Source organism: Rhinichthys klamathensis, unplaced genomic scaffold (genome assembly GCF_029890125.1).
Source record: "Rhinichthys klamathensis goyatoka isolate OS25496 unplaced genomic scaffold, OSU_Roscu_1.1 h1tg000270l_1, whole genome shotgun sequence".
NCBI classification, from domain to species: domain Eukaryota; kingdom Metazoa; phylum Chordata; class Actinopteri; order Cypriniformes; family Leuciscidae; genus Rhinichthys; species Rhinichthys klamathensis.
This window is the reverse complement of record NW_026606790.1, coordinates 1,827,691-1,844,517: the sequence shown is the minus strand read 5'-3', so window position 1 is coordinate 1,844,517 and position 16,827 is coordinate 1,827,691. Positions and strand designations below refer to the sequence as shown.

Below are 16,827 nucleotides of genomic sequence, written 5' to 3'. Positions count from 1 at the left end.
GGTTCAAAGCAGGAGAGATATTACATTCATGACGGGCCACACACCAGACTGCTATAAAAAGAGAATAGCACAGGCACGCAGGGCTCACTGTCTGTCACAGAGTGTGTGCACAACAGCAAGGAGGGCTGTGTTTGGTGGGCTTAGTCTGAAAAATACTGTAGTAAAACACAAATTCTTTCAAAATGGCTGCTGCTCATCGTCTAGTGATTGTACGCCACGGCGAGAGCTCCTGGAACCAGGAGAACCGTTTCTGTGGCTGGTTTGATGCAGACCTCAGTGAAAAGGGTCTGGAGGAAGCAAAGCGTGGTGCTCAGGCCATCAAAGATGCAGGCATGAAGTTTGATGTGTGCTACACCTCCGTTCTGAAGCGTGCTATCAAGACTCTTTGGACCATCATGGAGATCACAGACCAGATGTGGCTGCCTGTAGTACGCACCTGGCGTCTGAATGAACGTCACTATGGTGGTCTGACTGGTCTGAACAAGGCAGAGACAGCAGCCAAGCACGGAGAGGAGCAGGTCAAGATTTGGCGCAGATCATTCGATATTCCCCCTCCTCCTATGGATAAGGACCATTCATACCACAAGATCATCAGTGAGGTAAGACAAAGGAATCAGATTATATATATATATATATATATATAGCCTATATATATATATATATATATATATATATATATATAGACAATTAAAATTCATATTGAATAGTAACACTATATTTTATAATTTACATATAAGCCGCTTTATATATATATAGGAAATGTATATACTTATACATATATGTATATATAATAGGTCTCTTTAACTCATAAAGGCATATGTTATATTCATTAATGCATTTGAAACTTTGCTTGTACGTCACTTATGTAAACACCTATGAGGGGATGACTGCAGGTTTAATGATGTTCCATTCCTCTTTTTTACCAGTCAAGGCGCTACAAGGGTCTGAAAGAGGGTGAGCTTCCCATCTGTGAGAGCTTGAAGGACACCATTGCTCGTGCACTGCCTTTCTGGAATGAGGTTATTGTACCTGAGATCAAGGCCGGCAAAAATGTCATAATCGCAGCCCACGGGAACAGCCTGCGTGGTATCGTCAAGCACTTAGAAGGTGAGTATCATCCACCAAGCATTTAGTTAAAAGACTATTCAGGGACTCAAGCGGGTGAGTGATGTGTTATATAATAGAACTGCATGTTAGCTAAGCATGTCAATGAACAAGACAGGAACAAGTATATCTAGCATTCAGACATAGAACGTGTCTGACCACCAGGCTTCAATGATCCCCAATGACACAGAGACTATTTATAGCCCTCATTCATACATAGAAGAGATGAGAAGGGAGTTAGGTTCCTGTTACAGGCACAACCTTTTAGCAGAAAGGTTCTGCATTCTCCCTAGAGTGCTAGAGAGAGATGCACTTTAGAAAGTAAAGGTCACAGAGGTCAGGAAAAGTCAAGGCTTAGAAAACTTCAAGGACTATATTTGACAAGATCTTCACCTGTGTCTACAGGCATGTCAGATGCAGCCATCATGGAGCTCAACCTTCCCACTGGCATTCCCATCGTCTACGAACTGGATAAGGACCTGAAGCCCATCAAACCCATGCAGTTCCTGGGAGACGAGGAAACCGTGCGCAAAGCCATGGAGGCAGTGGCCGCGCAGGGCAAGGTCAAAAAGTGAAGAGCCGACACAAAACCAGAGACTGAAACACTCCAAAACACAAAGGAAAGGAGCGCACTATTGGATCCAAGCCTGTTTGACGACCACCGACTGAATAAAAGTGAACACATGACATGGACATGACTGTCACCCCTCCCCACCCCAAACATTCTCACATTACATCACGACTTGTAAACCCCCTTGTGTTGGACTGCCCCACTCTGACACAGCAAATAAACGTGAGCACCATTTTGTGTACCTCCATTTTCGCTTGAGTCATTCCTCCCACTCTTCTTCCCTCTCTGCATTAATTCAGGGATTTCAGCAGAACGGTACGCTGCTGTGTAAGCTGACCCAAAGGGCACACCAAAGAGGTTGCTGAGTTCATTTTGGCAGCCGTCCCGCACTGTGGTGCAGTGGCGGCTCATCTAGCCATAGTTCTCAATGAGAGCCCGCTGCACAGACGGCCCATAATGGCTACGGCAATCCTGCCAGCACCACAATTAGCAGCAGCTCCGGTTCTCCGGTGACAAAAGGACAGGGGTGTGTGTGGATGTGCATGTGTGATGGTCTGTGATTGGAAAAGGACGAAGCCAACTACACGGTCTCAGTACCCCAAAATTGCTCAGGGACTTGTTCATTATGTAGGAAGACTAATTTTAGGATGAACCTTCAGCACTGACAGCATGGAGTAAGCTATAGCATAACTATCTCTCAAAAAATAAAAACTTATATTACTAAATATATTACTTAAAAAAATACACAAAGTAGGCTAATATTCAAATTTACCAAAGGAGTAGTATCCTGTGAGTGTGTGTATCCCGTATTTACATTTATTTAACCTGGCTTCGATATTTGTGTTGGTTATTATTGCTGGTTTGATCGATCATGTTGCCATGTTGTTCAGCAATTAAAAATGGTCTTTCTAAATAAGCTGGGTGCCCAACTAAGAAGTCTTGAAGCGTCACTAACACATAGCAAGTATTTCTAAACACAAATGAGGATATGTGATAAGACACAAATGAGCTATCAGTGAGCCATCAAACTTTTAAATGCATATTTAGCACTTAGTGCCATAAAGGGCAAAGTATAAAGAGAGCAAATACTACTCTGTTAAACAGTGACATGGTGCAATGACACATTTTTTGAGTATGGGTAAGAGTCCGCTTTACTAAATCAACCCAATACTGCCATCTAATGTTTAACATGTAGTATTGCACAATATTCTGGACTGCCATAGACACTACAGACAAAGTAGCCTACGGAAAGTAAGTTCATTCTAATTTTTATTTTAAACATTTTATTCCAAAGTCTGGGTTTATAGAGAGGGCAGTTACACTACTATTTACACTACAGCTCAAACAAACACTGGCAAACGGTGGTCAATTGGCAAGCAACAAGAAGTGGCAACTAGGCCTACCCAAATACAATAAATGTCCACTTTCTACGATCATCTTTAAAAATAAACCTCTTATTTAAGTTTATAGGCTTGAGTCTTACGAAATTTGTTAGGCCAAATAATGTGTGTGATTTGTTAAGTAGGCTAATCCAACACAGTGAGGATGTTTTCGTAGGTTATTGTTTGCATAGAAAACCACAACAGTTCTAACTTCCTCTTGATAAGTTCTTACTTCCAGTCAGTTCTGGCCAAAATATCTTACCGTTCTTGATAGGGGGAGTCATTCATGTTCAGGACATGAATTCTCTCCTCAGGCACAGAGAGAATTCCTGCTCTGTGGGTCAGGCTGACTGACTTCAGGAGTGGTGAGGTGTTTCTACATGCTCCTCTGCTGAGCTGATTCTTGGAACTCATTCGCTCTGTCCTTTGTCAAAGACAGATAGGCTATATATCAAAAACAAAACAAAAATATTGAGAAAAATAACTATTAAAAGGTGCAGTAAGCACAATATTTTTAGAATACCACACATAACTTGTCCAACTTGACACTAAAGTGATTAGTATAGGCTCAGTAAACAGCAAAAATAAATAAATAAAACAAAAAAACTCGCCACTTTTTAACCAATCATAAAATGCTATTTTCCTGTCAATCATTTTGCATCAGACTGCTTAGGTGGGGTGAAGGTATTGGTGTCAGTTTCGGTGACAGTCTATTAGCAAAACTGTTAAAATCATTATGCTTTTCTAAATGCTGAGTGGACGTTTTCTCCGCAATGAATGTGGTGGTTATGGCCCTGGTGGCATATTCAAAAACTATATTTACATTTTGTATCCTATATTTAAATTTCTGTGTTTCTTTAAACGATATTTTTGTACCCTGCAAACTTTTGCTTCCTTTAGAAAATTAACATTATCTCAACTTGCATTCCTGCACTACCACTTATACATGAAGACAGTATTCTGTCATGTTTATTCAGTTAAAATTATGGAAACAAATATCCTGTTCTAATATTGTACTGTTAGAGAGATTGTAATTCACTATAAATTCCAATAATTAAAGTAGCAAAAATATTAATGGAGTGAATTTTCTTGCAATCATTTAGCACCATTCTAGGGAGACAAATCTTGGGTGACATTGGGTTTTGCCAAGGGGTGATTTTTTTTCTCCCATGGGTTAAAGGTTTGACATATTTCATAAATCATATTTGTCTGAAATGCTTGTATTGAAATATTTTATATTCTGCGCAATGCCCATGATAAAACTGTGCTAGATGTTATGTTTTGTGATCACTACGAAATAGTGGTTTTCATTTTGCATAACAGTGACTGTAAATTATGTATTTTAGGTAGGCAATGTCAATGGCATGAGTTTTGATATTTGGGATATGGTGATTGGGCTACTTTTGGGCTATTTTTTTTATTGGCCACTGGGATAATTTTGTTACACAGACCTGGCAACCCTGGCCTGGGTGCAGGAGAGGAGAGATTGCTGAGCGATGTTGGACGCTCGATGCTTAATATAACTCTTAGGATATGTAACAGAAGTTATAGATCCAACCAAATTTTATAATGACAAATCAGATGTGGTGCAAAAATGTTTTGAGTTGTAGTAGGCTAATCATGAATGGAGCATGTTAATTTACCAGTAGATGGCGACATTTCTAAAAGATTAGTCCCCTGCTAAAACATTATTCATGCACTATGACAAGTCTCAAAACCCCATTAAAAACCGTTGCTATAAAAATTAGAGTACAAAAATATGAAGATGTTAGAGCATGATTTAGGCCTATTTGCTCATAACTCAAATGTTTGTGATATTTAATAACCAAGGCTAAGTGTTTAAATGTTATGTTTATGTTCAGAATTATTTTAGATAACTACAAGTATGTTGTCAGTTATTCTACCACAACTGATGATGCCAGATTAACAGTTGATCCTTTTTTTTTTCTTTCTCTCAACATGCATCATCAGACTCCCATCGGACTTGGCCTGTTATTTCTCCTGTTGCATATATTATACAGCAATAATGTTTATGGTTACTGGCTATCTATGTATTGTACTGAATAGTAGATAATAGTAGGCTGCATATTGTGAATTATAATAATAGTGCTTTAAACCTACTCATTTTAGTTTCTTACTAGGTGAGGGCACAGGGTATAGAGAGAAGAATAAACCCCCGGTTCTGACTCTATATCTGACCCAGATCCCATAGAGAGCCAGTGGGGAGTCACGATAACTCAACATGGCCTCATTTCCACAGCAGAAGGCAGCGGCGTATGTCCTGTAAATGTTTAATCGTCAGCACCACCAAATGGAGCGTGAAGATTCTGGAAGTGCTCAAGATTGATTTAGACAACACAAAGACAACATTCTGGTAACATTTACTCTGCTACAGAAGCAGGATGATGATTTAACATATACTGTTCAAGTGTTTCTCATCGTGTGTCAGAAGTAGCCGAAGAAGTACATTATGATGTGTGTCATTTCTGTCCAACTAGCATCCCCAAACAGAATTGCAAACAATTTTCCATAAGTTTGGTATTTTAAAAGTATTTAATAATAAAAAATAATCAATATAATAACAATAAATGCATATTTTGCAATTTTAGACATTGCTTCTACCATCATTTCAGTAGTTGAAATTAGATAATAGCCTACGAGGATGCATTTTTTTCCAATTAAAATGCACAGATCAGGTTCAGCTGACTGAGACTTATCAAAAGACTAAATATAGGCGCATTGCTTCTGGCTTTCTGCACACAGATTGTTTTTGCATGATTGTCTGTGAGATGAGGTTTACATTGCAGCAACTGAATAGAAAAGAGAAATTGCGATGTATTAGAGTTGATGATTTTAGGACAGATCTTCATGTTTAGTCTTTACATGTTTGAAATGTGCCATTTTTAGCTGATGTTTCGGCTGTCACTTTAAGACTGCCACCCACTCATTATGGTGGTTCAATCTATAGCAACAGAATTAGCCTTGGGACAAGCTGGTAATGGGCTAAAATAGGCCCGCGTTGACCTCTGTTTCAGAAACCCAGTGGTTGTTCTCAAAAACAATCCGTTTCCATCATGAGTGGTATCACATTTAACTTGCAGATGAAGAGGAATCCTCAAGTAGCCTAGGCCTAAGTGTTGTTGTGGTCAAACTGTATCAAGCTTTTAAAATAAGCTTTCTAAAGCACAATGAGTGAGAGTGTGGTATGGTTAGTTTAGTTATAAACATGTTTTCTACAAAATATTCACTTTGCTGGAAACGAACAGCATGGCATTCTCAATCTCACGTGGAGTAAATTTAATTTGGACAGACTTGCGTTTTTTAAGGGACACTATACTGTACTGTTGATTTTATACATTTGTCATGTATTACACAAGCAAGTAGTGTCAAATCCACAACTAGTGTTGAGAAATGTTCAGCTTTTCCAAATATAATAGTATTAAGCCTTTAACATCGCCTGATCTGACTTAAAACAACTAAAAGTAAATGATAGAATAAATCTGGTGTCTTATCTGCAATTTTGGCCATACAGCAACAACAACAAAAATGAAGATCTCATAATTGAATTGTATGCATTGCTAATTTAATCTTGAAAAAAATGACTTTTGTATCTCTGATTCAACTGACAATATCCACCGGATATCAAAGTGAGCTCCTCTACATTTCTCCCTCTTCAAGCTCCCTAAAATAAATATAAATATCAAAGCCCAGCAACAATTGTGCAATTTGCTTTATTTTTAGCTCCTCGATTGCAGTTTCTGTCAGGTTTCCAAAACGCATACACAGTCCTGGGGTAATGGGTTGATGCTGTCAAGCTTATCTGCATCTGTTTGCAAGAATCTTTAGACCATGCAACACCATCCAAAAGCCATGAGCAAACGTCTTGCAATTTAGCTGGTTTGAAGAGTGACTGCATTTGTCATTAACAAAACCCAGTTTAATACATTTGCATTTGGAAAAATCTCTAAAAACTGTCCATTTTAGAATGCATTATATAGTAGGTTATATAAGTAAATATATTTTTTAGGACTGATTACATAGTTTAAATGGAGGAAATTTTGCCCACTTCAAAGGTTAAGTATATTTCTGCACCACCATAACATAATTTCATTCCTCCTATCTTCCATTGGTCGAGTCAATGTTGTTATGTCTGGCTGGTCTTGTGTAGTCACTCTTTTGACGATCAACATGAACTAGTCTGGTCCAGTTTGCAGCTTATTCAGACTAGGAACATGCGTTTAGTATGAGAAATACAAGATTTGGAATCTACTGAACTGTAAATGTGTCTGCTTAAAAAGACTGCAGTCCTATTTGTTGCTGCTGTAGTGGCACAGAAATTACACTTTACCTTTAAATAATTGTTATATGGCCTCCAGGTGATTGTTTACAGACTTTCCCCAAATATAACTTTGTCACCAATAGCTACAGGCTGCTGAGGCAGACTGTCATGATGAATCCATGCCAACACAGCCTGGGTTCACAAATTCTCCTTTTCAGTCTTGCAAATACATGTGAAAAGAACCTGTGCCTTGAGGAACCTTTCTTGCACTGAATCACACAACCGTTCTGTTCAAACTGATGGGATAAGTTTATGTTTATGCATGCATTACATCAAGGTCAGAGCCAAATAACCAAAATGATGTGATCCTGATTTACAAAAATGCAAAGCTTGACCTTCATAACTTTCTCTAGGTCATCATAGCACAGGGTTTCTTTTTTTGGACACTTCATTAAAATTCTTTTAATTATGTCTTCTCTCCAGGGCACAGTCACAATCACAACTGGTGCTAATAAAAAATTCAAGGGAGATGGAGTAACCAACCTCTTGTTCCAGATACTGAACATTGTCTCTAAACAGGCTGTTACATCACAGTTTTGTTGAACAAAATGTCTGTTGAAACATGGGCTTCTAAATGACCCACTTTAGGAGTTAGAAGTCTCCAGAATGATATTTGCACTTCCCTTTACAGGGTTCCCATTCTATTTGACTAGTTAATTTATAGAGCAGCCATTTGTGATTTCTAAAGTTTTATTTTAGGAATGACTATAGCAGAAATTGCTGTGGTGGATTTTCATTTGTACGCCATGTAATCTTTAAATAGATGTAAACAATTATACAAATGAGAGCAAAGTAAAACTGGAAAAATTAGTATTCGCTATGTAAACTCCCATAACATTTTAAAATTTTATTAAAATTCATAACTCTTCCAGATCTGGATATATCACAAATTTAAACCCCTAATATTTCCAGGTTTTCCATGACCATGGCAATCCTGCGACTCGTACACAGGAAGCTGGTCAAATGCACACAGAGATGTAGACATAAATTTTATTTACTCAATCTGTACATAATGGGTAATACCAGCACAGGTGTTAACCATGGGAAATATTATTAACATGTAAATGGTGTAAGAAAATAAAAGGCACAAATTTTCATTTTAAACAAACGAGACCACATGGATATTTTGTAATGTAAAACAATAAACAGTAATACTGTTAAAGCCTTAGCCAAAACAAAAAATTAAAAAGTATGCATTTAAATTATTTGAGCACTTAAGATACGGGCTGGTCTATTGCTTATTATGAATGTTTAACTTTAACTTGACGCTATAGATGTAAACCAGACAAAAGAGGAGATCATTTCAAAAAGGAGAGAAAAAGAAAATCGACAGACAAATAAAACATAACATGAAGCAGCATTTAACCTAAGAGGCAAAACCCTCTTGGCCAGAAGGTCATGCACAGAGGCCACCAGCAGGCTTTTTAAATCCCTTTTAAGAAATTGCCAGTTTATTTCAACACACAGTAAATGCTTGATTCAACATCTGGCTAAATTTGAAACAGATTACAGATGGACAAAACCAAAATGTTGTGTGCATGTCAGGTTACTGAATCAAAATTGGGCAGAAAACGTCAAAGTTGTAGCAGAGACCTTGTGATGTAACAGTCACGTAAAAGAGCAAGATCCAGACTTTACTGTAACCAGAGTAGAAGAGGATGAGGGGAAGAGATGAGCTCACGATTGCACAGGTGAACATTTCCAGCTTGTCCAATGGAATAGATGAGGTGCGTTTTTACTCCCCAGACCCAATTTTGCATCAAAAGCATCACAAATGGATGCGAAAAGCCCCACAGGCAAACCCCTCACCATTCAAAAGATCCCCCGAGTCGAGTCACAACCATCTAGCAACACTACTACTGCAATTTACAGATAAGTTATTATGGCACAAATAAAAAGGTTACAGTAGACTAGTCCCACATACTAGTTGAGTCTGTTTCTAAGGTCAATCAGGAGTGGTGCAGTTGTCGCTATTCTAAGATCCTGCAACATCATACCCTTATCTTCAAGTCATGGGTATTACCAAGGGTCAGATCAGTATCATTAGGATTTTGTTGAAATTTAACAAGACACAAAATAAAAGACAAATTTTGGACCAAACATGTAAACAATTGGCAATCAAACCAGAGGGTATAATTATCATAATTTCCCTTTCTTAATATATTTCAGCTAGCAAAAGTCAAAGCTAAAGGCAGAAAACTGCAGGCAAGAAGGCTTAGGTCAATGTTGGAGGCCTCATTTCACCTTGTCACAGGAACAGATTGCAGATGTGTGAAATAACAGGATATTAAGGGCAGACAAAAAAAAAAAAAAAAAAAATACTGATTCGCCTGTAACCAGGTGAGGGGGATTAACAACCGTTTGATTTCGGAGCTGTAAACAGTCAGAAGCCAAGCAAATGGTTTGCTTGAGAAATGCGCCACGGCTGAGCCCCAAGGGAGGCAAGCGTAATACCGGCTGTGACTTGATAGGGCGTCCGGCGAGCTGACGGGGTGCTGACAGAGCATGGTCCAGATCATTCGTTCTCATCTGGGTTTTGGGGGTCCAATATTTTCACATGGGTAAAAGGGAATAAACCTCTCCGGCCATTTACCTCCCCTTCCCACTGACCGCTGATGTTCATCCTAGTCACTTTCACAATGTCACCCACCTGTGAGGTAAAAAAACAGGACAAAATAAAATAAAACAGGCATTTACTTTCACGTTTAGTATGAGAAAAAAATATTATTGGCTTTTTAAAAAGCACAGTGAAAGCTTTGACATAAAAAAACATAACCTAGAAAATTCAGGGAAAGCCTGGGTAAAAGATAACGGCCTGCCCACCAGAAATTAGATCCAAGGAACAAAATATTTTTCAAAGACATGAAAATCCTTTGAGTGCATTAAGCTGGACAGAGTTACTGGTTTGTTTGTACCAAAGAAAACACACAAAAAAAAAACCACTCTTTTAAAATCAAAGTTGAAGCATATTAAACATTATAACACTTAAAATCATAGTTCAGGAGGACAAAATCCTCTGCATTAACTGAGATGCTTCACTTTCTCAACATTCCTGCAATAGCTGTTCTACATCAGACTATGTTGCTTTAGGCCACAACAAACTGTACGTCATAATCCCTGTTTCCATACACAAGCTTCACTCATATGTAAAATACAGCAGACAGATGGAAAAATACAAAATGGGGACAAATTACCAAGTAAATCTGCATTTGAACCATAAGATAGATTCTTTACCTTATTCTTGTACCTACCTGAATCAACTGACATTCTCAGGCTGACTAAGACAGAGGTACTGTAATTTTTATTTTTACAAAATGACAAAGCCTTGCATGTAGAAACAAATGGAGGGGTGCTGGGACTTGCCATGTGGGATGACTACCGTAAGTATGGAATTTCATTCTAGACCCTGAACAAACCAATAAACTACACTGAATTAGACACAAAACACAAAAAAGTAGAGGTCTCTGAGCTTATTTTTCGCTACATCTCTCCTCAAACAGTTCTTAAAGAGATATGCGGCACATGCAAATTGCTAACTAAAAAACAACAAGATTGGTCTAATGCAACAAACAAAACAAAAAAATCCTGAGAAAAGAGAGGATATTAAGATTTATTTTCTCTAATATTCAACCCAAGGCTTTTTTTTTTTTTACTTACAAATATGTTGATAGGTCTGTCTAAGGAAAGTCCCTCAGAGACATAGGACTGAGCTGACAAGTGTGTCATCAAGAGAAAAATTTGTCATTTCACATTTCCATCACCATCATCTGACCAAATGCAATGAAGGGTAAAATCCCTTTAAATGTGTAATCACTGCACCAGTTAAATTTTAAAAACCATAGAGAAATAGCTTCATTAAGTGTTTATGGCAACCAGCCCTGCATCCTGTATTCCTATACATCAACGGAAAAAAATCTATGCTGACTGAATAATCTTGTGAACTGAAGGAAATAAATAGATTTTAACATACATAAGGCTGCCCCATATTATCCCTCATCAATAAAACAACGGAAACTAGCAGACGAACCACGCTGGTGACAAATGCAAATTCTGGTTTATGGGAATCCATCATTTAGCTACCTACCTCCAGTGCTAAGGCAGTCTTGTCATATGCACATGGCACTCGTTTCTGGATAGCCTTGGCCATTACTGGCCCGTTCTGCATGGACGGCAGCGGGTTGATAACAGCGCCGGGTGTGATGGGGGGAATGGGTGATGGAGTCTGAGGCTGAGCATAGGCGTGTGCTGGCTCAGGTATGCCGTAGCTATTGGAATTTCGTGAACCATGGCCAGGCTGACCGAGATGATGCGAAGGTCTCACCAGCTTTTCTACATAGGGAACAGGAATCATGCCTACTCTGCCTTCTTTATTCTTGGCACTCCACCACTGCTCCTCAGGCTTGTCCAGAATAATTAGGACTTCACCCTTCTTGAAAGGAAGGTCTTCAGCATCACTACCCGTGAAGTCATAAAGAGTTCGCACATACTCCTGGTTCTCATCTCCGAATCCCCCGGATGGCTGAATAGGACCACTGGGCAGAGGGGTACTGGGGTACCTGTAGGACAATAATAAAAGAGTTTTTAAGATTGACTAATCTACAACAAAAGGAAACAGCATATTTTAACAGCATAACTAAGAGGAAATGCTTAAATCCACTTATTGTAATATCCATTCCACTTCTGAATATGCACTTTTCACATGTAGTTAACTTCCTGGTATCTTGAATAAAAATTACTTAATTTCTCTTTATTCCATGGCTCAATGAGAACATACAGGAAGGAAAAAATTAAGGGGAATTACAGATGTGTTTAACTGACCACTCTCACGTCTCACCTTGACAATATTTATCTCCAAGCATAAGAATGTATGTGAACCAGAACCAGCAAAGTTATGGCAAGCAGTTTTAACAGTCACTAATAGTTAACAGTTTAACAGTAAGTAACAAATTGCTGTTATTCCATTTTTATTATTTTGTATTATTACTTATGTATTAGATATCAATACTTAAAGACACTAGCATCTATTTTAATTGTTTCCAGCAACACGTCACAATTGATATTTACTTGTCATGTTCGATTAATTGAAAAGTGTCAATTCTGACTACTCAATTAAAAATGTAACTAGTAGTTGGAACAATCAATACACTAGTACAAAAACAATTGTTACTAGACTAGTAAATAAATTATAATTACCAGCATCTGACGAATAGTAAAACTTTAACCAGTACCAGAAACATTTGCAATGTGTTCCTTGTCACTACTGAAATTGACTACCGGTAGTTGCAACTGTACTAGTAGCTTATAAATCAGTACTGGTATCGAATTAATTGTCACTAGTGAAACTGACAGGTACTCATAATTTATTTGATAACCTGCTGCAAGTAAATAACAATTAAAACTAGTAACATAAAAACAGACCTTAGTAAGTTGAAATGAATGGATGTTTAAACAGCTTGCCATATCAATGAAGGGGAGGGAAATGCATTAATGAGAAGAGGGGTGGATGATGTGACGATGTCAAAACTAATGGAAGCTCTTACCTTGGTGCTGGCTCTATCAGGGTGGTCGTATCCAGATAATGTATTTTATAGAACTCTAAAAGTCCAGGTAGATTATCAAACTCTTGGTCACCTATCTTGAATCTCTTGTTTGGCAAAGAGTTGATGATATAGTGAGAAACTTTGGAGTTTTCGGACACTGACAGTACATAATCACCAGGACAGGTGGACGAATCTCGCACCAAAAACATCCCATGTCTCTGTCCCTGAAGCCTATTCTGCGCCTCCTGTCTCGAAACCGGCCCGAAATACCAGCTAGATCGGTCCGAGGAGTCGAACCGTGCAGACGACATGTTTGTTCAAAATACACTTGTAACTGATGAACTCGAAAAGAAAACAGAAACGAGCAATAAATTAAAACAGCAAACGCCTATTCTTACAAGCGACCGAACGCTTTCTGACCCGACAGTCCTACTGAACCGCAACCTGACGTTTGACCAGACAGGCTGCGACTGGCGTCAACCAACTTTGATGCATTGCTAAATTTTCCAACAACACAAAAATCACGACGGGCGTAGAACAGGTTTAAACAACCCCAAAAGTTCGTAACGAACCCAAAAACGCGTATTTGGAGTCAAAGTTCCCCTTTCCGCTCTCTCTTCCGTGAAAGTAGCTGCAGCTTATGAGACAATATAACGCGTTAGCCAGCTAGCCGTCTTCCGTCACCGTCCGCTCAAGATGAAGCATAATATGTTAATAAATCGCCTTGCATAACGATTCAAGGCGACATATATCAGTTGCGTCCAACAGCGAGTTTTTCTTCGTGTATTACACCAAAGTACGGAAGAGTTTTGTCTCTTATTTAGACTCCCAACAGACTTTGAAGGCTGTAACAAAAATGGCGGCCCGCAACACGTCTTCACACACAACGAATTCTGAATAATCTCGCAACAGAAAGTTTCCCACCTTGCTCCCCTATATGACGCACGACTTTTCCACGCGACAAGACGATCGAAAAGATTTCGAAATGTTTCAGTTCGTTGTGTTTTCTGTTCCTTCCCGGGATTGGTGTAAAAGCTGCTTCAGCTCCCCACACCATTCGAGAAATGGCGTCTGGAGGGCGGATCTGCGCGCGCTCCCGGTCTGCCTGATCACCCGTCACGAACGCCTCGAGCGGCTGTTTCTTAAAAGGAAGAATAAGATGAGTGGCGTGCAGAGGCGCGGCATTTCAAATGCTCTCAACCGCGATAATGAGGCGCTTCTGCTTAGAAGATTGTAGGCCTATAGCCTAGTGCGATTGGCCTATTAATGTGAAAGTTGGAAGGTGCTGGTAGTAGTGGTCTCATTTTGGATGGCATGTTGGCTCATCTCATATCTGTTGATGACATGCATGGGCTATTGACATGAGTTGTAAAAATAGCTACTTAAGTGAAATTATGGATATTGTGTATAGGCCTAAATATTTTAAGCAGTATCTAGCCAATATGTCTCCACATTTAATTGCACTTAAGTATTTAAAAGATAGGTTTTGGTTTAATATTTGTGTTTAAAATGTGTGTGTTAAGCCTACTCAGTCACACTCACAACAGAAAGTATTTTAATTCAATCGAACTCAAGTAAGCTACGTTATAATTTCTCAATACAATAAAGTACGATAACAACAATGATAAAGTTTTAGATAAACTACAATTATAATAGATCTAATTCTAGGAATAGGGAAGTCCACATCACAATTGACAATACAGAGAAATAATATCATTAGAATCACTTTAGGAAGATTTTTTTCCCCAATGGATTAATGATATTGACAGCTGATCAGGATCCATCCTTAAAGAGTTAAAGCAGTAGGACATAACAGCAGCACTTGAATAAAGAGAATATTATCATGTTATATTATTATTATCTGGCCTTTAGTCAAGTTCTTTACCCTGCATATGGGCAAATGGATTATGATATTGCACTTCCTGAGGCGTTAACCCCATAGGTACAATGTTAAAGACAGCACAAAAGAAGACAAGATTATTTTCAGGGCACAAATGCAAGCAATTTATCATAGAACCTTAGATACAAAAAAAAAAAAAAAACATAGCAATTCTACTGAGATTATCTTACAAGACTGGCATTTTCAAGGACTTTTCTCTTTTCTTCCTTTAATAAAAAAAGAGCTCTTTTATATGCCAGATGAAGCTGCACTTGGCGCAATACCTGAATTGTCCCCTCAAGTCTTAAATGTTACAGTACATTTATTTCATAATGTCTTGCAGTATTCTAAATCTTTCCTTGGATCAGTGGTGCAACAAATTGGTTTGAAATATCAAAATAGAAACCTTCTAACACTCCTGCAAGGTGGGCCACAGAGTCTTTTCACTCAAGTGCACACACACCAAGTGTGTAAAAAGTAGGTCAGATGGCCCTAGTCAAAAAGCTTGTATAGGTTATATGAACTGTTGCTTGCCAGACGTGTCTAAGATCAAGATCAAGTCAAAACTGGCTTAAAACCCATGAACTTAAGGCCATATAGCTTTTGCATTGATTAATATAGGCCTACTCAAATTCATGAATATTACACACACTCTGGAGATCAGTGCATGGACTTCAAATTCTTTTCGAAACCAGAGGATACTGAATCATCACACACCACATCTTTTACAAAGATGTGCTCATTGTTTAGGCAAGGACAAACGTCAGTGAAAAAAAAAAAAAAAATTGTTTTGTTATTGATATCATATTCCGACCTCATCAGTCCTCTTGGCTTCCACTGCCTAGCAGCAGTTGGTCAAGAATATGATCATACGAACATAGTCTATACTGCCATACAACTGTTAAGTCTTAAAGTAGACAATGTCAACTTTATAGTGATGCAACATGGGCTAAATTATATGAGACACGCCTTTTGTCAAGGCCTTGAATTGCCTGCCTTCAGGCAATTCAAGCATTAATACATTATGCATTAATGTATTAATACATTCAGCATTACTGATTATGGCCACCAAATAAATAAATAAAAATAGAATAATTAAAACAATATTACAGTAATTAACCAATAAGTAAAAATACAGTCAATGAAGAACAATGATGTTTGGGCAGGAAGCCAACATTTAACCGATGTGTGAAATGCAGAAGCTTTTCATTTGACATGTCACCCGACCCACGTCTGCCCATAACCACACCCTAGAGCCCACACATCTGAAAATGAAAATAAAAGTCAGTAATGCAATGATAAAGTAACTCTAACTGTTATAAATGTTACTACTATTAAATTGATGTTAGTGTTATTATAATTTAAAATATAATAACCATAAAATATGTTTTCGGAACTTGAAATAAAATAAACAAGATAAACATTAACTGAAATAAAATAAAATATATACAAAACTTAAGGTATAACATTTCTATTTTTTCTCATTTAGTTTAACTTGAACTCCTAAAATAACTAAACGGAAATACAACAAATCATATTTTCAAAAAAGAAAAAACTAATAAAAAAGACAAAAACACACAACAAAAGGACTAAAAATGTAACCAAATTTAAAATGAAAACGGAAAATATACAAATAAAAACTAATTTAAAACATTCACAATACTACCGTAATAACAACTATAATATAGTATCTCAATAATCAGTTTTATGGCAATTATTATTATTATTATTCACGTACACATCAATAAAGAAATCAAAATACACTTTAAGCATGATTTAAATTATGGATAGCCCTATAATAGCCTATTGACACATAACACAGGTTAGTGACAACCACTAGGGGTTGCAAATGTAATCTAAAAATATTTCACTATTGACGTCAAAGAAAATTTGATTGAAGACTTCACTGTGCGCTATAGCCTATAAATTACAAATAATAATAATAATAATAATAATAGGCCTAATAATAACAATGAATACCCTTTATATTCCAGATTTGCTAGAGGAGACTT

The 16,827-nt window shown here is 37.7% G+C and overlaps 3 protein-coding genes across 3 annotated transcripts in view; 1 reads left to right on the top strand and 2 right to left on the bottom strand.

The window, feature by feature from the left end:
• rpl17 (ribosomal protein L17) overlaps positions 1-16,827 on the bottom strand; it is a 138,882-nt gene that overhangs the window by 38,893 nt on the left and 83,162 nt on the right. The gene's annotated exons all lie outside the window — the stretch shown is intronic.
• On the top strand, positions 72-1,916 carry pgam2 (phosphoglycerate mutase 2 (muscle)). The gene is made up of 3 exons (XM_056268236.1): positions 72-599; positions 927-1,107; positions 1,510-1,916. Exons 1-3 carry the CDS (start codon positions 183-185, stop codon positions 1,677-1,679), a joined length of 768 nt encoding a protein of 255 aa, XP_056124211.1. The 5' UTR covers positions 72-182; the 3' UTR covers positions 1,680-1,916.
• crkl (v-crk avian sarcoma virus CT10 oncogene homolog-like) lies at positions 8,229-14,039 on the bottom strand. Its single transcript, XM_056268233.1, has 3 exons — positions 12,937-14,039; positions 11,481-11,952; positions 8,229-10,046 (listed from the first exon to the last, which is right to left on the bottom strand). The coding sequence occupies exons 1-3, from the start codon at positions 13,245-13,247 to the stop codon at positions 9,912-9,914; spliced, it is 918 nt and encodes a 305-aa protein (XP_056124208.1). The 5' UTR covers positions 13,248-14,039; the 3' UTR covers positions 8,229-9,911.